The sequence below is a fragment of the Euprymna scolopes genome, chromosome 12, assembly GCF_053919585.1.
Source record: "Euprymna scolopes isolate OS-2025 chromosome 12, ASM5391958v1, whole genome shotgun sequence".
NCBI classification, from domain to species: Eukaryota; Metazoa; Mollusca; class Cephalopoda; order Sepiida; family Sepiolidae; genus Euprymna; species Euprymna scolopes.
Genome location: NC_136493.1, coordinates 28,671,978 through 28,691,085, shown reverse-complemented (window position 1 = coordinate 28,691,085; position 19,108 = coordinate 28,671,978). Strand labels below are relative to the sequence as shown.

At 33.8% G+C, this 19,108-nt stretch overlaps 1 protein-coding gene across 2 annotated transcripts; it reads left to right on the top strand.

Annotated features, from left to right (window-relative positions):
• Positions 1-485: 485 nt before the first annotated feature.
• Positions 486-16,194, top strand: LOC145291226 (retinol dehydrogenase 12-like). Of its 2 annotated transcripts, none has more exons than XM_080136819.1 (8): positions 486-834; positions 9,950-10,145; positions 10,642-10,813; positions 12,440-12,565; positions 12,657-12,821; positions 12,926-13,087; positions 14,412-14,681; positions 15,035-16,194. In XM_080136819.1, the coding sequence occupies exons 2-8, from the start codon at positions 9,966-9,968 to the stop codon at positions 15,178-15,180; spliced, it is 1,221 nt and encodes a 406-aa protein (XP_079992945.1). In that variant the 5' UTR covers positions 486-834; positions 9,950-9,965; the 3' UTR covers positions 15,181-16,194. The 2 variants fall into 2 exon arrangements, with proteins under 2 accessions (XP_079992945.1, XP_079992946.1); XM_080136820.1 differs by lacking the exon at positions 486-834 and adding an exon at positions 3,042-3,217.
• Positions 16,195-19,108: the final 2,914 nt, after the last annotated feature.

Below are 19,108 nucleotides of genomic sequence, written 5' to 3'. Positions count from 1 at the left end.
AACGCGAAAAGAGGCGGAATTGAATAGTAAAGAATTTCGAGAGAAAAAGAAAGAAACGGAATGAAATAAAAGAAATAGAAAAAGAAAGAAAGAAAAAAGAAAGAAATAGAAATAAAGAAAAACGAAAGATAGAATAATTAGATATCATTTTAGAGAAAAAGGGAAAGCGATAATATAAAAATTGAAGCGAGAAATAGATAGGAACTATACTGCAAGAGAGAGGATTTGAGCGAGAGACGAGAGCAAAACTTTTAAACGGAGGGGGAGGATAGTGGTTGAGGCGAGAGTAAATATTTAAAATAATAATAATAATGATAATGACACGGTTATAAAGAGAGATAGATAGAGAGAGATGAATAGAGAGAGAAGTTTGAAAATAAAGAAAAAAGAGTGATAGATATAGAGACAAAAACTTTGTATGAGAGAGAGAAAGTGAGAGTGAATGCTATGTAAATTAAAGAGGGTAAAATAATAATAGGAGAAAAGAGTTGCGAGCAAGAGTGCAAGTGTGAGTGAAGTGGAGAGAGAACGCAAATAAAGAGGGTAAGTCGGTAGAGAGGGAGAGCGTTGATAGAGAGAGGCGTGCGCGACTGAGAAGAAAGAGAAGCTGCCGCTGCTGTTTAGTAGCCACACTTGACTCAAGGCAGGCGCCGTTCTCTTGACGTTCACTTTATTTCCCTTCTGCTCTCTGGAAAAATCACTACTACATACAAAAAAGGAAAGAGAAAAAATATATATACTACAAGCTACATAACTTCGGATTTGAATATTTGGAGGATTTTAACCGGCTTTATTCTTTAAAACGATATAACTTGATTTTTTTTCTATCAGAAGGTAAGACCTGTCATGGAGTTTTTAATATTTTACTTTTTTTTCTGTGTAAAACTTCTGGAGCTTCCATTTTCAGAGAAAAGGAATTTCCAATTTCGGTAATATATATATATATATATATAATATATATATATACATGATTGCATGTCACAAGGCTTACATTTTCGTTCTTTATTTTTGCTTTGCAAGAATTGGGTCTTACGGTTTGCGCGGATTTTTTTTTTTTCTATAATTAACTCTTAAAAATTCTTACATGTAAATTCTTATGAAACTTTATGAACATCTTGCTAAATAGTTTAGCAAGAACGAAAACTGACAAATTAGATTGTCAAAGTGGAATTTTTTAAATTCCATTCTTTGAAATGAATATAAACCTAATATCTATTTAACCGTATTAAATATTTAATGCTGTCATTTCAATTTTAGGTAACTTTGCACTTTTTTAAATTATAAAAGTCCACTTTAATTTTCAAAATTGGTTCAATAACTCCAAATTCTAAACTTACCCCCCCCCCTTGTCGATTTCATTAAAATGTCAAATGTCCATTTCTTTTTTTTTTTCGTTAAAATACATTTCTTTCGGAAAGCTTTTCCGCTGTTTAAAAGCTTCTCATGGAAAAGCTCAAATTTAAAAATTAAACGAAAATATTAAGTACCCAGTTTGTTTTAAATGGCATGACAAAATTTATCAAGAATAAAGCATTTAAATGAATGCTACTCCGAGGAAAAGCGCCCGTCTTTTCTTCGGCCGCTTTCGTTGCTGATCCCCCCCCCCACACGATGCCGGCAGACCCGGCTTTTTTTTTTTTTTTTTACACGAAAGTCCTGTCATTTGTAGGTTGACAAATATATTATCTCCTTTGCAAATCCACTACTCCTTAACTCTTCACTTTTCCTCACATATTTGAAGAATGTAATTGAGGTGGGGGCACATTAGTCGCTCGTCTTTTGTAATCATGTGATGCCGAATGGACCCTTAATCTTTTTTCCTTTTTAATGTCTACCTAAATTTTACTAGAATTGAATTACCCCACAAGCCTTAAACATTTTAGAACTAAGATGAAATTAAAAGTTCAATCCATGAATGCTTGATCTAAGATCAAATGTAATTTTTCAAACCCTTTATATGGAACCTTTTTAATTATCACTTGTCTCGTCCGGATTATGAAGATTCCGAACTTTTTAAAAGTGCGGTCTTTTCGCTTTAACCCTTTGTTTTCTGGTCACAATCGTCGTGCACTCGATGGCGATTTTTCATTGTTTAGAATTGTCGGAAAATCCGTTTTTGCTCAACGGAGTTTTCAGACAATTAAACTGTACATAAAAAAAAAAAAAAGAAAATGGAGACGACCACCCCTTCCCTTCTCCCGTTTGCATAAGTATTCGGCCTTAAACCGGTAAAACAGTTTCGATTTTTCCCTTCCAAACTTAATTTCTATCGATTTCTCATAAAGACGACACAAATGAAACCGCTTTCTTTGTTCGCTCGCAGAACACTGGTTTTCTTTCTCTTAATTCTTTGCAATTGGGTTTTTTCTTTTTTTTTAAGCAAAACTTAGAATTTTATTCTTGGGTACTGTATAAATCTAATTAACACTTTACTGTCTTTTAAATACTATTCGTAACCCTTGATCGTGAACACAATTTTTCTTACCCCCCTCCCTTCTGTCTCCGTAATATCACATCTCATTATGGCCGTGTATCCCCCCCCCTCTCTTGTTACTACTAAATTAGTAGTTGCAGCCGTTCATCCTCCGCTTCCTCCATCTTGTACGACCGAAGCTAACCCCCTCTTCCATGTCGACGGCTTCTGATGAAGAACCGGCGCTCAGCGTCGTCGAGCCGGCATTTATTGTTTAGTAATTTCTCTTAAAAATTACCACTTAATAAAGTATTTCCTAAGTGTTCATGTCGATTTCTAGATACTGACTCACTTAAATTTTAAATATATTTACTTTTATCAAATGTTTTGCTATTATCCGATAAATATTAACTTCGCACTTGTCACTTTTTGATTAGTTATCGTAAAATCTGAGTTTTCTTTTTTTGTCTAACCATTCACGTTAGAACACTCGAAAGTAAAAGTTAAGATTGTTTTTTGACAATATATCGGGGGTTTAATCTACTTTAATGACTTGATGCGTAAAATAAAACTCTGCAGCTGTTAAGTTATGTGGCGGGAGGTTTCTTAATCCCCCCCCTCTCTCTCTCTCTCTTCGTCGACGTGAGGGAGATGACTCTCTCGCTCTTTATTACTGGTGACCAGCCTTGTTCTCGGCCAGCTTCTCCGTCTTAGGAAGATTAAAATCTAGTATCTGCTCAGTGCTCCATCTAAGCCTAAAAAATAGTTTTAACTCTTAAAGCTCCTGTGTGTAAGGGGTAGCAGGTATGGCTCCTCGTTCTCTGCGCGCCGTAATTTTTTTTCTACCACGTTCCCTATTTTCCATCTTATGGATTTTTTTAAACTTGTCATTTTTATTTCGCTCATCTGTCGTCCATTAAGTACTTCATCGAATTATGGAAACATAATTCCGCTAATAAAGTTTACTAGCGTGGAAAATTGATAATTATTAAAATGATTCAACTTTTTGCCATTAAATGGCTTTTCCTACACTAAGTCTCTCCCCTCCCCCTATTTAACTCCAATCCAATTCTCGCGGAAAATTAAAATCTATAAATCTTTAACCGTTTGTTAAATATCTTCCGTAAAGGAAAGAAAAATCGATTTTTCTAGCCTGTTTTAAGTTTGACAAGTTTGAAAATGTGCATATCGCTTTTTATCTCCTTAACTTTAAAGTGTCCTTTTTATTTCGTTTCTACTCTAAATTGTCGACTCTATTAGAAATACGAAGAGGGGGGGGGGTACTCCTTCTGTTGAATATTGAAAACCTCCAGGGTTTGTGCAATACATTTCAAACAATCTGCTATATTTTGTTTCGGCAGTTTAAACATCTGTAAATGCTAGTCCAGCTTTAAGTCCTGATTACCCTAACAAATTAGATTTCCGTTAATTTTGGTCATCCTGAATTCCATTTCCTGCATTATTTGAAAGGAATATTACTATAACTGAATCGCGTGAAGCAGTCGATAACAATTTTAAACTGCGCTCATAAAAAGCAGCTGATCTTCCCTCTATCCCCAAATGTCTTTATTTGAATTGAGCGTTAAGTTTTTCTTGTTAATGGTCACATCTGAAAGATCTGAGGTGGAATGGGATCTTAGTTGTAGGTCCATAATTCCTTTTCTGATCCGAAACTACTCAGTCTTTCGCTGAAGACTGAAATTGCTCTAAATTGAACCGGTCCCCCCCCCCCTCCAATTAGATTTGTTTGACATATCACTTGAACTTTTTAAAATAGGGAAACTAAAATACGGATAGCTGGAAATCCCGTCCCGTAGAATCTAATTAAGTTTCTTTTTGAATTGATTTTAGTAACCGATTCATGAAACTATTTTGTTCATGTGTAATTTTAAATTTCAACCGACCCTGACGATACTTGATATGACATATGGACATAGTTCTCTGAACTGACTGAAATGTTTCAGTTAACTTTAAATTCCGTGACTTGTTATACGGAAGTTAGAGAAACTTTGTAACAGTTTTACTTCCATTTTATTAAACTAAAACTCCAAACTTTTGACAAATCGAAAAATTTCAATTATAGAAATTATTTTCAGATCTTTCTGAAATTGTTTGGAACCTACATTAAGCCAATTGTTGGCGACAACTTGACTCATCAGTGTGGCTCGATACCCATAGGAATCTCATTATGCGAGTTAATTGACATTCCTTTGAAATATTTTCTTAGCTTAGGCTATTTTTCAGTAAGCTTGCATATCTTAATAGTGCTCCATATTAGAGCTTAGTGGTTGAGGTCGCATGGTGTGAAACTGCGACTTGTCAATGTAAGCCGAAAACATCGGTAGTGTTGCTCGTTTTCACTTTTTAAAATGGTGCCAACCAGCGACTACAGAAAACCCAACCTTTCTGTAAACGAGTGTCCTAAACTGCATCTAAATTTCATTTAGATTGAAAATTGTACTTCTAACTTTTTAGATGCTAAACTGATGAGGAAAACTAGAATTCTGAATTTTCAGGACTAAAAATTCAAGCTGAAACTCTTAAGTTCGTACCATTATTCCCCCCCCCCCAACGTCGGTCTGCCCTTCCGTAACTGCTGCATTCTTTGAATGGCGGTTGCAGTATCAAAAATTGATGTGGGTGTGACGACGACGACGAGGTAAGTATTGATTTTGCAAGTCTCGAACCTCGTTACTATAGCAACCTGTATAATTTTGAAGATTTCATATATCCGTCTCTTAGCAACACCGAATGGAAGGAGAGAAATGGGAGTCGGGTGGATATTGCTGTGTTCTTTCCAGTTATGACAATGTGGGTGGTGTCATTTGACTTTTTTCTCTTCATCAAATATTGGTCATGAGACCGGCTCTTTTACTATATCACAAGTTGATGACCTCATTCACTCTAAATTGTCTTCATCAGAATCGCTGACGAAAAAATAAAATCAATTTCTTTTAATAAAACATTTGATGTGCGCTCACTTGTTAGAGCATTTTTCATGCAATTTTGCCATCTGTACCGACGGTTTCTAAATACCATGTTACGGCTTCATTAGCAGCTGGTATTTTATAAAGATTGAAATATGAACATTATTTTTAGTCTTCAATATTGATTGCCCATCTGTACCGGCGATTTCTAGGGCAAGAAAACTTTTTAGCAGTATTTTGCCTCTTCTAAATTAGAAAAGTGGAATTTCGCCTTTTCTTTGAATTCTTGCCACTTTTTATGGCTTCGACTTTTGCCGAATCGCTATAATTTTATTACTTCGTTCTCATTAGGGGTGTTTCACTCCTACCTCCGTGAGGAAATCGGGGGGGGGGTCATATCCCCCCCCCCCCAAACGTTAATTGTTGGCTGGCTACTCGCATTCCTGGGAAATGGGAAACTTGAATTTGCTGATGACGGATAAATGCATTCGAACTCGTAAATATCGACGCTAAATCAATCTGAATATAAAACCATGGATTTCTTCGTGGCCTACAAGAATTCAAGATAATTTTTCCTGAAAAGACAATGACTTGTTGCATTTGATCCCCACCCCGAACTGACACTCTTGGTGTCAGCTGGTCTACATTAATGGCCAATTAACTTTTCTGTCTTCATCTCGAAAGAGGTTATTTCAAGATGCTATCACCTGACCGCCATTGTTACTATGGCAATTGAACTATTTGGCCATGTGCGTTTCTCCAATCTAACTGGAGACTTTACAACAAAATGTAGTAGCAACATCCTGCCAACCACTAAAGTAGCTTCCTTTTCGTGTTCCTCTTTTCAAGATAATTGAAAGTGCCACCATCGTTGATCTTGACACGATTCTGTGCGTGTGAGAAAAACTCTTGATGCACACACAGTACCTCCACCTCTAAGCATTTTTCTTCTGTACTTGAAATAATTATCTCCTACCCCCATATAGAACCCATTTTCGATGATTCTAGTAAGTTTCGTACATTAAGCGTATAAAGTTTGAAACAAGACCACCTCGAAAACAATTCTATTTTATGGCTTATTTTGTCGGTTTTTAAATTTCTGACTTCATTAAAACACTTGATAATAAAACTTTTCGCTTTAACATACTTGATAAAGGCTTATTTTGCCCTGCGAGGGCAGTTGAATATCAAAGGGTTAAAATTGAATCTAATTCCTGTTAAAAGTGGACTCGTGTGATACCCCCCTGATAGATCTGAAAATAATTTCTATAATTGAAGGTCAGTCAGCAGCAACAATAAAGGACCTGAGGAGTATATTCAATCCGTGTAGATTTTTGTGATCTCCTTGCAAAACAGACGTTTGAATATCATTACATTTTCATAAGCTCCATTCATAGTCGGATGGAACTTTAATGACACGCTTAAATCTTGTCAATGAGAATTCCTGATTGTTTTTACATAAAGCAGTTACAACTAAATTTTACTGCTGAATGCAATGAACTCTTCCACCTTTTCATAGAGCACTTTTTATTTTTTAAATTTGCCTCTAATTAAAAATTTACCTTGGGTTACGTAAATAAACTTGTCTAAAAATCGACTATACCTTCTCCCTCCTCATCCACAAAAAAAAATCTGACCGTTTGCCCAGATTTATGGCAGGCTCAATGTCATCATGTTGAGAAAATCCCCTTGAGCCAGCTATTTTCATTTGCTATATGTGTATGTAGCATTGGTATGTGTTTTCATTTGATATGTGTATGTTGGTATGTTTTTGGTACCACCCTTTCCAATGTTTTATCTACTTTTTAGTTGATGTAAAATTACGATATATATATTATATTATTATATATTATATTATTATATATTATATATATTATTATATATATTATTATTATATATATTATTATTATATATATTATTATTATATATATTATTATTATATATATTATTATTATATATATTATTATTATATATATTATTATTATATATATTATTATTATATATATTATTATTATATATATTATTATTATATATATTATTATTATATATATTATTATTATATATATTATTATTATATATATTATTATTATATATATTATTATTATATATATTATTATTATATATATTATTATTATATATATTATTATATATATATATTATTATATATATTATTATTATATATATTATTATTATATATATTATTATTATATATATTATTATATATATTATTATTATATATATTATTATTATATATATTATTATTATATATATTATTATTATATATATTATTATTATATATATTATTATTATATATATTATTATTATATATATTATTATTATATATATTATTATTATTATATATTATATTATCTCGATAATTTCCTAATATCTTGGATATATTAGTAAGCCCCCCCAAAAAAATCTAAAACATTCTTTAACTCTCCTTAAATATAAAACTTGTTAACTTTCCTCAATCTGAACTTGTAGAGCATAAACCAGCTGCAAGTCAATTTCAATAGTTTTTTTAAAAAAATCTTAAAATTGACTCCAAGTATCACCATCCCCGTCTTCATCTAATTAACATTCCGTTGTGGAATGCATTTATCAACTCGATGACATTCAGTTAAATAACTTATTCGCAATCTCTAATACGCATTTGATGTGCTTTTTTTGGTATTATTATACAAACACCGTGACAGCGAATTAGTAAAATCTTTTACGTAGTATTCTGTTACGTTTCGGTGTGCTGAACACGAATCTGAAAACTGGGTTAGGGTTAGGGTACATTTTTTTCGGTATTATTATACAAACACCGTGACAGCGTTAGGGTTGGGGTTAGGGTTAATTCGCTGTCACGGTGTTTGTATAAATTTACCTTTTTTTTTTTTTTTTTTTTTTTCCCCCCCTCCCGGAATTTTCATGGGTTTAAAAGAATTGTCATATTCAACAGTTGGGGGGGGGGTATTGAACTGTTTTACTTATCTTTCCCGATGGCTGCTTCCTAGCTTTCAAAACATTTGCTACCTGTTGCTTTCGAACATTTAGTTTTCGATGGCGAATCGATTTTTTCCCCGCTTCTATTTAAGTGGCTCGGTTGGCGGCTCCATTAAAATAGATTCATGGAAGCTGAGGAGTTTCTTTCCTTTCCAATTCTTGAAAACTGATCTCTTAATAGGTTAAGACTAATTCTTGTATATAATTCTGCCTGAATTCCAGACATTTGGCGTGAATACTCTTACCCCGGCAGTTTCTATTTAGGGGAATTTGGTTTATCCCCCCCCCCCTCTCTTATTCTTCGTGTCTTTAATTTATTTCCTCTTGGAAAAACTGTTTCAAATATTTGGTATTTTTATTTTTGACGACCTGCCTCAGCGTAGTATAAAAACCCCCAACCACTCCCATGTTAATTGTTTTCCGAATACACTCCCCAACCTCCCCATGTTAAGAACAGCTTTCGAGATGTTTTCTGAAAGCCGTTAACATGTGATGTGAGGTTTAGCGTGTTTATGATACGCTGGGGCACATCGTAAAAAAATTATCAAATATTTTTTTTACATTTAAACGGTAGTGAATGTGTGACAAGATTTGTAACTTAAATCCGTATTTATATTTTTCTGAATTTATTGCTAAATTTAAATTCTAAAATGCAGGAAAATGTCTAATGAGCGCTCGCAGTGAAGATTTATGTGCCGAACGCAATGAAAACTGACAACGTTGTAGTTGCGATTGAGGATGACATTTCAAGAAAGTAGGATTTTTTAAATGTCACCTTTTTATGCTATATGCGTTTGTCACTAATTTTTATAAAATATAAATTAGGCGGGTTTTGAAATACTTGACGTTCAATTATTATTGCCGCTTTAATTATAACGAGTGCCCGTTCATATAATGCTGAACACGTGAATCATGGGTCTTCTCTTTTCAGTACTTGAATGAAAGGAGGGGGTGCTTACGCGACCCCCCCCCCATCCCATTCTGCTAAAAATGGCTGCGGGTGTTCACATTTCAAAATCCTGCAATTACAATTTAAAAAATCTGAAATCCTGGATAAGTGCTGGGAAGGAGATCTGTCTTCATTTGGTTCAGACGCACATTCCTGTTTCTTTAAAAATTACACTTACCTTTTTTTTTTTTTTTTTTTTTTTTTTTTTTTTTTTTTTTTTTTGCGAACTAAGTTGCTGTCCGATTTTAACAACTCGCTTTGATATGGGTTAGTCTACTAAAATTCTTTTAGTATTAATAAAACTAACAATATTGAGTGGGGGGGGGTTCTCACGAAATATTCTTGGCAAATTCTATTTAAGAAATTCAATACTTGAAGTTAACGAGATTGACACTTGGAGTGTTTCCTGACAATGGGACGATTTGTCACAATGTGCTTTTGTGGGGAAACTTAATAACTTGAGTGCAGAAGTGCTAGAATCCTCAACTGACTAAATTTAATGTTTCTATTTAGTACGTGTCTTTTGAGCTGGATTGCCTCCTCCCTTAGAAACATATCTTGCGTTCTACTTTTAATTTTCACATTAGAGCAATGCATGGACACACATGCTAGAAATAAATGTATAGCCTTTTTAGTCCTTAAAAAACTTTAAATTTCCTGTTTCAGGTGTTAGGGCGTGAAGATGACGGGGCGTGTTGTGATTGTAACTGGGGCCAACTCCGGTATTGGATTCGAAACTGCTCGTCTCTTGTGCGAGGGTGGAAACGATGTGATCCTCGCTTGCAGAAATGAAGAAAAAGGTAAAGCTGCCGTAGAGAAAATTCTTAGCAAGAATCCAAATGCCCTCGCAACTTTTATGCAGGTGAGTTTCATATTTTTATCTTCATTATAAAGAATTGAGAAAAAAATTACAGGAAATTGAGCAACGTGTTTTAACAATTTGTCTATAAATTTTAGTTCATTCGAAATAGTTAAATAATCAAATATTGTTTGAACAACCAAACTTTCATTGAAACTAATTTTTAAAAAATCGCGACCAGGAAAGAAATAAATGTCTGTTTGGACATTTAATGTCGTCTTATTTTATTAAATGAATCGTTTCCATAAACAGTTTGTATTATGCATCTAAAATTACAACACTTGAACGTGTCAATTTTTTTAGTAACTGAAGCAAACCAAAATTGCCACCGGATTTGACCCGATTTCGTGTTTATTTAATGAAACTTTAACTGGAAACAAAACTGCTTTTAATGCCTAAACACTTTCTATTAAAAAATCTGTATAAATTTAATCTGTTCAACTATTGTCTGAAATACACTCGCTGTACAATTTAATAAAATAAAACTTTCATCTTTCAGCTTGACTTGGCCGACAAAGCCTCCATCCAAAAGTTTGTGGAAGATTTCCATGCCACAGAGAAAAAGCTGCATACTCTTATTAACAATGCTGGACATTTTATGAGTCCAAAGGATACGAAGCGGCAATTTACTAAGGATAATTTTGAATTAACCATGGGAACAAATCATTTAGGTGAGCAGCTCTTCTACCTTTTTTTTCCTAGAGATAAAGCTAATCTCAGAATCTTATGGCCTTTTTCAACGCTTGAATAAAAATTAATAGCAATTTCCCTGCGATAAAGCCATTAAAATATACAAACTAAAATTTTAATGGCACTTTGTAATGCATTTATGCTAGAATAAATCTGCAAAGAAACTGTTAGATCTCAATCCAATAATTATATAAGCAACCAGGCTCCCAGGAATAAAATTTCAAACTACCATCCAAATATACCCGGTGAACCAAGTGAAAGAAATACAAACGACTGTACTTGCAGGATAGTTAAAATATTAAGATCTCTCTGAATATGATGGCAGGTGAATGTAGGATGCTCCATCTACAGCTGAACCAAAATTTTACAAAAAGCACTTGGTTTTTAATGAATTATCGGTGCTTCCCCCCCCCTTCCTTGCTTTGTATACAAGCATGAGTACCTGGCGATGCTCGGGTGTGAAGATATGGTATAGTAAGGCTATTGAGCAACCAACCCCCAGCCATTTTTTTTAAAAAAAAAAAAGTGGCTGTGCAACTGCAAAAATTAGCCACATCCTGTAATGCAAAAGAGGAAAAGGAGAAAAAAGCAAATGTCTTGGTCGTCACGCCCATGGCACAGATGTCACATGAATTGGAAATTTTTTAAACGTATGTTGAGATTGCGAAGCATGAATAACTTTGCAAACAGTCCAGTTGACAGCACAAAATTAATTTTTTTTTTTTTTTTTTTTTTTTTTGTCAATTTTAAGATATTTGCCATCCGAGAGATAGGTCTTTCTAATGATACCAATTTTGTCGGTGTTTGTTGCGTGCCAAAGGTTTAGACACGCACGTTTTGTTTTTATATCCAATAGATGGTATTTAGCTTGGAGTTATGATTCAACATTCAACTTTTCCGGTAAACGTTGATTGCATTTTCATTTAAAGTTTTTATACTTTAAATCTTTCCGATTTTCAAGAATGCTTTTAACATTTTCTAAAATTCCTTTAACGTTTAAAACCCTTCTTCCATACTTTCTGAAAGTGTTCTTTCTCGCATTAACTGTTAAGAACCAAACTTATGTTAATTGAGTTTCTTGACCAGCTCGTTATCTTTTAGGGCTACATGACATAAGCGATTTCTAACTCCTTATATTTCCTTTTGCTTTCCTCAACCCATTTCTTTCTATTTGGGCACACAATTCTATGATTAAGAATCTGTACTTCTCTTTAGCTAGTATATCAACTGGTTGTAACCCCCCTCTATCATACATCACATCCACGCCGGCAAAATCTGTATAGTTGAATGTGTAATTTAAAATATTTTAGATCCTCAGAGCAGTACTTTGTGGGTGTTTTTGTTGTATTTAACTTTTAGCCAAACATGCAAACTTATGATTTGGTAACCTTTTTATCCAGTTTGATTAGTTATCCCATTAAGATTTTCAAAGCTATTTAAGAAAACTGGAGCCCCTCTTAACTTTCAATGTGACCTACATTCAATTCTAACTTTTAAAGTTAAATTCATCAACTTGTGGGTGGGGGTTAAATTTTGTAAACTTGTAACTTGATGTATTTTAATTCCATGTTGATTGGAGTATTAAATTGGCTTTAATTTCGTTTCAGGGCCATTTTTGTTAACTCATTTGCTATTGCCTGACTTGAAAAAGGTTGGAGCTGAAGAAAATGGTGATGCTAGGATTGTTGTTGTGACATGTATGCATAATAAGGCTTTAGGCAGACGGCAACCAGGTAAGTAATCGTTGCTTTTTAGTGTTTTTGAAATGTCTAAATTTCTCTAATATGCTTTTGAATTTAAAGTGCTTAATGAAATCTATTGCAGCTCTGGAAACCCTTGATGTGGAAAACTTTTTCTTGGAGAAGGAAAATACATACAACTCTCACCAAGCCTACAAGAATTCCAAATTGGCCAATGTTATGTTTACTCATGAGCTGGCCAAACAACTGGAGTCTAGCAGTGGCGTCACCATCAACTGCCTTTGCCCAGGTATGAATTTTTTTTTTTTTTTTTTTTATACAACATTTGGTTCATGTTTCGGTTATTAAACCTGATATCACTTGGTTGTTTACTGTATAACATTTTTTCTTCAGGTTTTATTCCAACTACAGAATTATTCCGAAACACAAGCAATGCCCAAAGGTTCTATCGCAAGTTTGTCCTGCACGGACTCCTCCGTTTCACAAAGGCCACTCGAAGTGTTGAACAAGGAGCAAAGGCTGTGGTTGAAATGGCAACGGGCGAAAAGCTCAAAGGTAAGCTTTCAAAATTTTTAATATCTTCTACAAACTCATTGGTTGTGTTAATTTTTTTCATTTTTTTTTTTTTTTTTAACTGGAGTGTATGAAGTGTTTTTAACTGGAGTGTATGAAGTGTTTTTAACTGGAGTGTATGAAGTGTTTTTAACTGGAGTGTATGAAGTGTTTTTAACTGGAGTGTATGAAGTGTTTTTAACTGGAGTGTATGAAGTGTTTTTAACTGGAGTGTATGAAGTGTTTTTAACTGGAGTGTATGAAGTGTTTTTAACTGGAGTGTATGAAGTGTTTTTAACTGGAGTGTATGAAGTGTTTTTAACTGGAGTGTATGAAGTGTTTTTAACTGGAGTGTATGAAGTGTTTTTAACTGGAGTGTATGAAGTGTTTTTAACTGGAGTGTATGAAGTGTTTTTAACTGGAGTGTATGAAGTGTTTTTAACTGGAGTGTATGAAGTGTTTTTAACTGGAGTGTATGAAGTGTTTTTAACTGGAGTGTATGAAGTGTTTTTAACTGGAGTGTATGAAGTGTTTTTAACTGGAGTGTATGAAGTGTTTTTAACTGGAGTGTATGAAGTGTTTTTAACTGGAGTGTATGAAGTGTTTTTAACTGGAGTGTATGAAGTGTTTTTAACTGGAGTGTATGAAGTGTTTTTAACTGGAGTGTATGAAGTGTTTTTAACTGGAGTGTATGAAGTGTTTTTAACTGGAGTGTATGAAGTGTTTTTAACTGGAGTGTATGAAGTGTTTTTAACTGGAGTGTATGAAGTGTTTTTAACTGGAGTGTATGAAGTGTTTTTAACTGGAGTGTATGAAGTGTTTTTAACTGGAGTGTATGAAGTGTTTTTAACTGGAGTGTATGAAGTGTTTTTAACTGGAGTGTATGAAGTGTTTTTAACTGGAGTGTATGAAGTGTTTTTAACTGGAGTGTATGAAGTGTTTTTAACTGGAGTGTATGAAGTGTTTTTAACTGGAGTGTATGAAGTGTTTTTAACTGGAGTGTATGAAGTGTTTTTAACTGGAGTGTATGAAGTGTTTTTAACTGGAGTGTATGAAGTGTTTTTAACTGGAGTGTATGAAGTGTTTTTAACTGGAGTGTATGAAGTGTTTTTAACTGGAGTGTATGAAGTGTTTTTAACTGGAGTGTATGAAGTGTTTTTAACTGGAGTGTATGAAGTGTTTTTAACTGGAGTGTATGAAGTGTTTTTAACTGGAGTGTATGAAGTGTTTTTAACTGGAGTGTATGAAGTGTTTTTAACTGGAGTGTATGAAGTGTTTTTAACTGGAGTGTATGAAGTGTTTGATCTTCCAACTTTGTCTTGTTTAGGTGTATCTGGCAAATATTACAAGGATAACCAGGAAATGAAGGCTCCTGAAGAATCTGCCGAAGAACTGCAGAAGAAAGTGTACGAGTTGAGTGCAAGATATTGTCATATGGAAGGATACGAGCCCCTTGATGCCCCACCACCACCACCCCCAGAGGAGCCCAAGGAAAAATCCAAAGAGAAGACCAAGTCTGAAGGTGAAGAGGCTAAGGATAAGACGACAGAAGAGTCTGAAAAGACTGAAGAGAAGACCGAAGAGAAATCTGATAAAGGTAACTATTCTTTCCTTGGGTTTGGCTCATGACTGTTGGCTTAGTATTTTGGTAGGATTCAATACCTGCAATAGATCATTGTCCAAATTTGCAAGCTTCAAAGCAATTTATGCCTAAGCATGATTTTTGTTGCCAAACCACCTCCCTTCCTCTCCCAACTTCAAATTTGACTTAAAGCTGCCAGTTGTAAGAATTATACGGATTTTATTAATCTGTTGTGAAACCTTCCTGAAATGGGTTAATTTAATTATTCCTCTTAAAATATCAATTTGAGTAACTTTCCCCCAGTCTGACCATATTTAAAGAAAAAATCTTGTGCAAATATTTAAATTTCTAATCTTTATTTTTACTAGACACCGAGAAGGAGGAGAAACCTGCCGATTCTGCTCCTCAGGAAAGTGACGATGCCCCCAAGAAGGTGGCTGAGGATGATGATCTGAAAAAGGAGGCACCGGCCACAGAAATCACACCTGCAGCCACTGAAATTGCTGCTCAATAAAATCGAGGAATAAAAAAAAAAAAATAATAATGGTCTTAATTTCAAGAAAGCAAAGATTCTCGCTGCTCCCGTGGAAGGTAGTGGAAAAAAGAAAAATCAAAAACTTTAAACCTGGAAAACAATATTTCTACAAGTTCTTAGCTTTGTCTGTTGATAAACGATCGCTCAAAAAAAAAAGTTGCTCTGGTGTTCGTTCGGTTGGCACTGGATTATCTTTGGACAAAAGCTAGTTTGGTGTGAAAACTTGTTACCAAAAGAAATTGGAAAAGTGGAATAAGAAAAGATTTAAAAAAAAAAAAAAAAAAGTACAAAAAAAATCAAACCCACTAATATGGCTGCTGTAAATTGCGTATTGCTCTCTTGTCCTCCATCTGTCTTTCTAACCTTGTCTTTTTCTTTCTCTCCCTCCCCTCTCTCCCTATGTTCCTCTTCCCTGTCCTTTTCATCCTTTAACTTTTCCAGGCACTGCCAACAATCGTGTAGTTCCTGTCTAGTTGCTTCTTGTAGTTCTTCAAACACGATCATGATGGCATTGGGATATTAAACAACTTTAAGGAGCTTCTCCCCCATTTATTTTTCAAAACTTGAATAATTTTTTTTTTTTGTTTAAAATGTTAGTATTAATGCTTGTTTCTTTCATATAAGCAAGGTTTATTTTAATTTTTCCTGTATTCTTGTAAAAGCCAAAGATATAAAACTTTAAGATTTTTAAAAAATAAATCTTGCTGTTGTGTAAAATTGCCAATTATTTTTTTGGCCCCAAAATTCCCAATGTGTATAACTCGAATATATTAAAAGAAAAAAAAAAAAAAAAATCTTGAATCTACGGCGAGAGCAAAGAAATTCCACGTCAGCCGTATTTTCTTCATCTTGCCATCGAAGTCTTCAGGATTTCATTCACGTGAAACAAAAGAAAATGGCAACCAAATTCTGTATTTTCAAATATTGGTCATTATATTAAGGGTGGGTGGGTCAACCAAACTTGAAGTGAAAGAATAAAAATTAAAACGTGTAGTCTGACTTAACAATTTTTTTTTCAATTTTATTTTTCTTGAAATACCTTTTTTGTATTTTCTTTTTGTATTTCATGATATATTTTTTTTACTTTTTTTTTTTTTTTTTTTTTTTCCCCCCCCACTCTGGTCTTTTTTGGAAAAAATAAATGCAATGATATCTTTAAAATCTGTTTCTTCTATGTTTTTCAAGGTTCTTAACTTGACATTTTTAATAGTAAATTGGAATACTCATCTCACTTAAAATTTCTATTCTTTAAAACTTTGTGACGATATTTGCACACAAATTTCAAGACCAAAACTTTCAGTTCTATTTCCGCAAAGTTGTTTCTGTCCTAGTCCATATCTGATAGTTAAACATCCCAGAAAACTTGTCTACCATAAGGTAAATAACTTTGAGCATAGAACACCTCCAACCTTTTTTGAACAGCAGCCAATTGCAAGACGTTTTGAAGGGACTCTTGTCTAGATTTTACGTTTCTCGCCTCCTTCATGGCAGTCTGATTTTCTTCCTCCTTGCAACGTTTTGTTTTTGAGGATTTCTTCACATTAGCATTTTCCGATATCCCATAATGTTGGGTTATTTGTCGCTGCTCACTTCAGCTTCAATATTTTTACTATTGAAATTTTTGTACTTATATACAAAAAAATCACATTAATATTCGTTTTAGGGGGGAGGGGGGTAAATTTTAGACTGCCTCACATTGTAAAGTTCCTTTGTATAATAATCTTAGCTACATCTTTTATGCATACAAACTTTAAGATGTGGTATTTTTATATATAATATATATATTATATACACACACCCTCCCTTCTCCAAACTGTCTCCCTTGCCACTAAAACAAAATTCCTAATTCGTCTTGATAATATATTCTGGCTGCTATTCCAGTTTTCATCCATGGCTCTAAATCAATGAAATGAACAACACAGGTCTCCCTTAAAGGATGGTTCACCACTGGATTCCTGGTGCATGTTGGTCCAATCCATGAAAAATAACTGGATCTATTTGCTCAATAATTTACAAAAAATAAAACAAAAACATTCCACCATTGCCTTAGTTTATTGATGGCAACTTTTTGTCTTTCTCTCTCCAAAATTGAAACTTCATTTCCCAAACTCTCATCCTTCCATTTCTTTTTCTCCCTCTTTCTCTTGGAAGCCACTTTGACACTAAATTTTCTTGTTTCCACTCTTTTAAAAAAAAAATGGGGCCACTTTTTCTTAAAGTTGGGGGCTAATAATATACTCATGAATTGGCCAATAACTTTTCGTCACATTATGCTGCTAGTCAATTATCTTAAAGCAAGACTTGTGTATGCCCTAATCTGTGATGATAAACACTTGTGAGAAAATTGGAAGTAAATAAACTTCCCCAAAAATATTTTTTTTTCACCCACTTATGAAAAGCTATTTATTGTAGGCTATTTCTCCTTCCCTCAACTTTTTACGCCCTCCCCAATTTAAAGTGGGTAGTTCAGTTTGCTAAGATTTTCACTTCAGTTAAAATCGATAGCTTGAAAATACTAAGATGCATTGTCTTGACTCCACCTCCTTGATGCTTTTCAAACCGTCAAAATCTAAATATTTTGGGCCCTACCCCTACTCCCTTCTGATGTGGTTCGACTATAAAACTCCACTTGTTCATACTTTTAATTCACTCTGAATACACGCATACTCTTTATATTTCAAATAAAAAAAAAAACGGACTTTTTTTTTCTTGTGCAATGTCCTTTTTGTATTAAAATCATTTATTTTCCTAACCTAACCCACTGCATAAAGGGGGGAAGTCCGCTTCACCTGTGGTCAATTTCTTTTACCTCCTGTCAATTGTATTCTAAACCTCTCCCCCATACCTACTCTCCACTGCCACAAGCTCCTCCTCCTACCCACACCCACTTTTTAACAAAAAAAAAATGATTTAAAAAAAAAAGTTATGTATCCTTATTGCTTCCAGAACCCCAATATGTGGTGCTATAAAGTATTGGCCTTATTAAATCATCTGCGATATGTTTCTGCTTCATTGCTGCTGTATTTTTAACAAGGGTAAAAACCGTGTATTATGATTATACTTATCTATGTAAGCCTTTGCATGTCATCGCATTCCAATAAAGTATGCATGTTCAATACGCTTCCTTTTCTTTCTTTCCTAATCTCAATAGTTTGTTTAGAGGGTTTTTGTTTTTTTTTTTGTTTCACATGACTTTCCACAGGTGCTCACGGATTTAGACTGGGGGGGGGGGGTCCTACACCGTTTCATCTATTCTCCCAATTTCATTTGTCCTTCATTAGGCGCTTATTCCAGATTGTGATAAGTGGTGCATACCAAAAAGCAGAATCCTTTTGTCTATAACAGTATTATTTCTGCCAAAACCTTGATTTTTACAAAAATATATAACAAGAAGCAAATAAAAAAATTTTTTTAAATTGTAACGTAAAGACCCTTACTATAGAAGAATGGAGTGTCTTTTTAGGCATGAAGTTTTTGATATTACTTCATGAATCCTCTGGATAAAAATCAACTTAGTATTATGAATCTAAAAATGTTTGAAGTAAATGTTAAGGCTGAAGCCAAAGAACATGGCCATCTAACTTAAATACTTCAGTTAAATAAACATTTAAACTTTAAATGATTATTTCATATTTATAAATTAATATTTGAAGAAAACTTAATACTAAATCTCTCCATGGTTATGATTTTTAAAAATTGCCAACTGAATAACCGATTAAATTCGGTTTCACCATTATTGACACTTTGAACATGGAATGATACATAACTTATGTCTTATGCACATGCACTTCAGTTTTTTTTTTTTTTTTTTTTTTTTTTTTTCCCCCCTCCAGTTTTTGGACCATTTATAAAATGCTTCTGCTGAATATTTTGCAAAAGGTGGAAGCATGCCGCTATTGGCTTAATG

Excerpts from the sequence above, each read along its gene's own strand:
- LOC145291226 (XM_080136819.1), top strand. The coding sequence starts at position 9,966 with ATGACGGGGCGTGTTGTGATTGTAACTGGGGCCAACTCCGGTATTGGA. Across the intron at positions 12,566-12,656 it reads TTTAGGCAGACGGCAACCAG|CTCTGGAAACCCTTGATGTG; the intron begins GTAAGTAATCGT and ends AATCTATTGCAG. Across the intron at positions 13,088-14,411 it reads AACGGGCGAAAAGCTCAAAG|GTGTATCTGGCAAATATTAC; the intron begins GTAAGCTTTCAA and ends TGTCTTGTTTAG.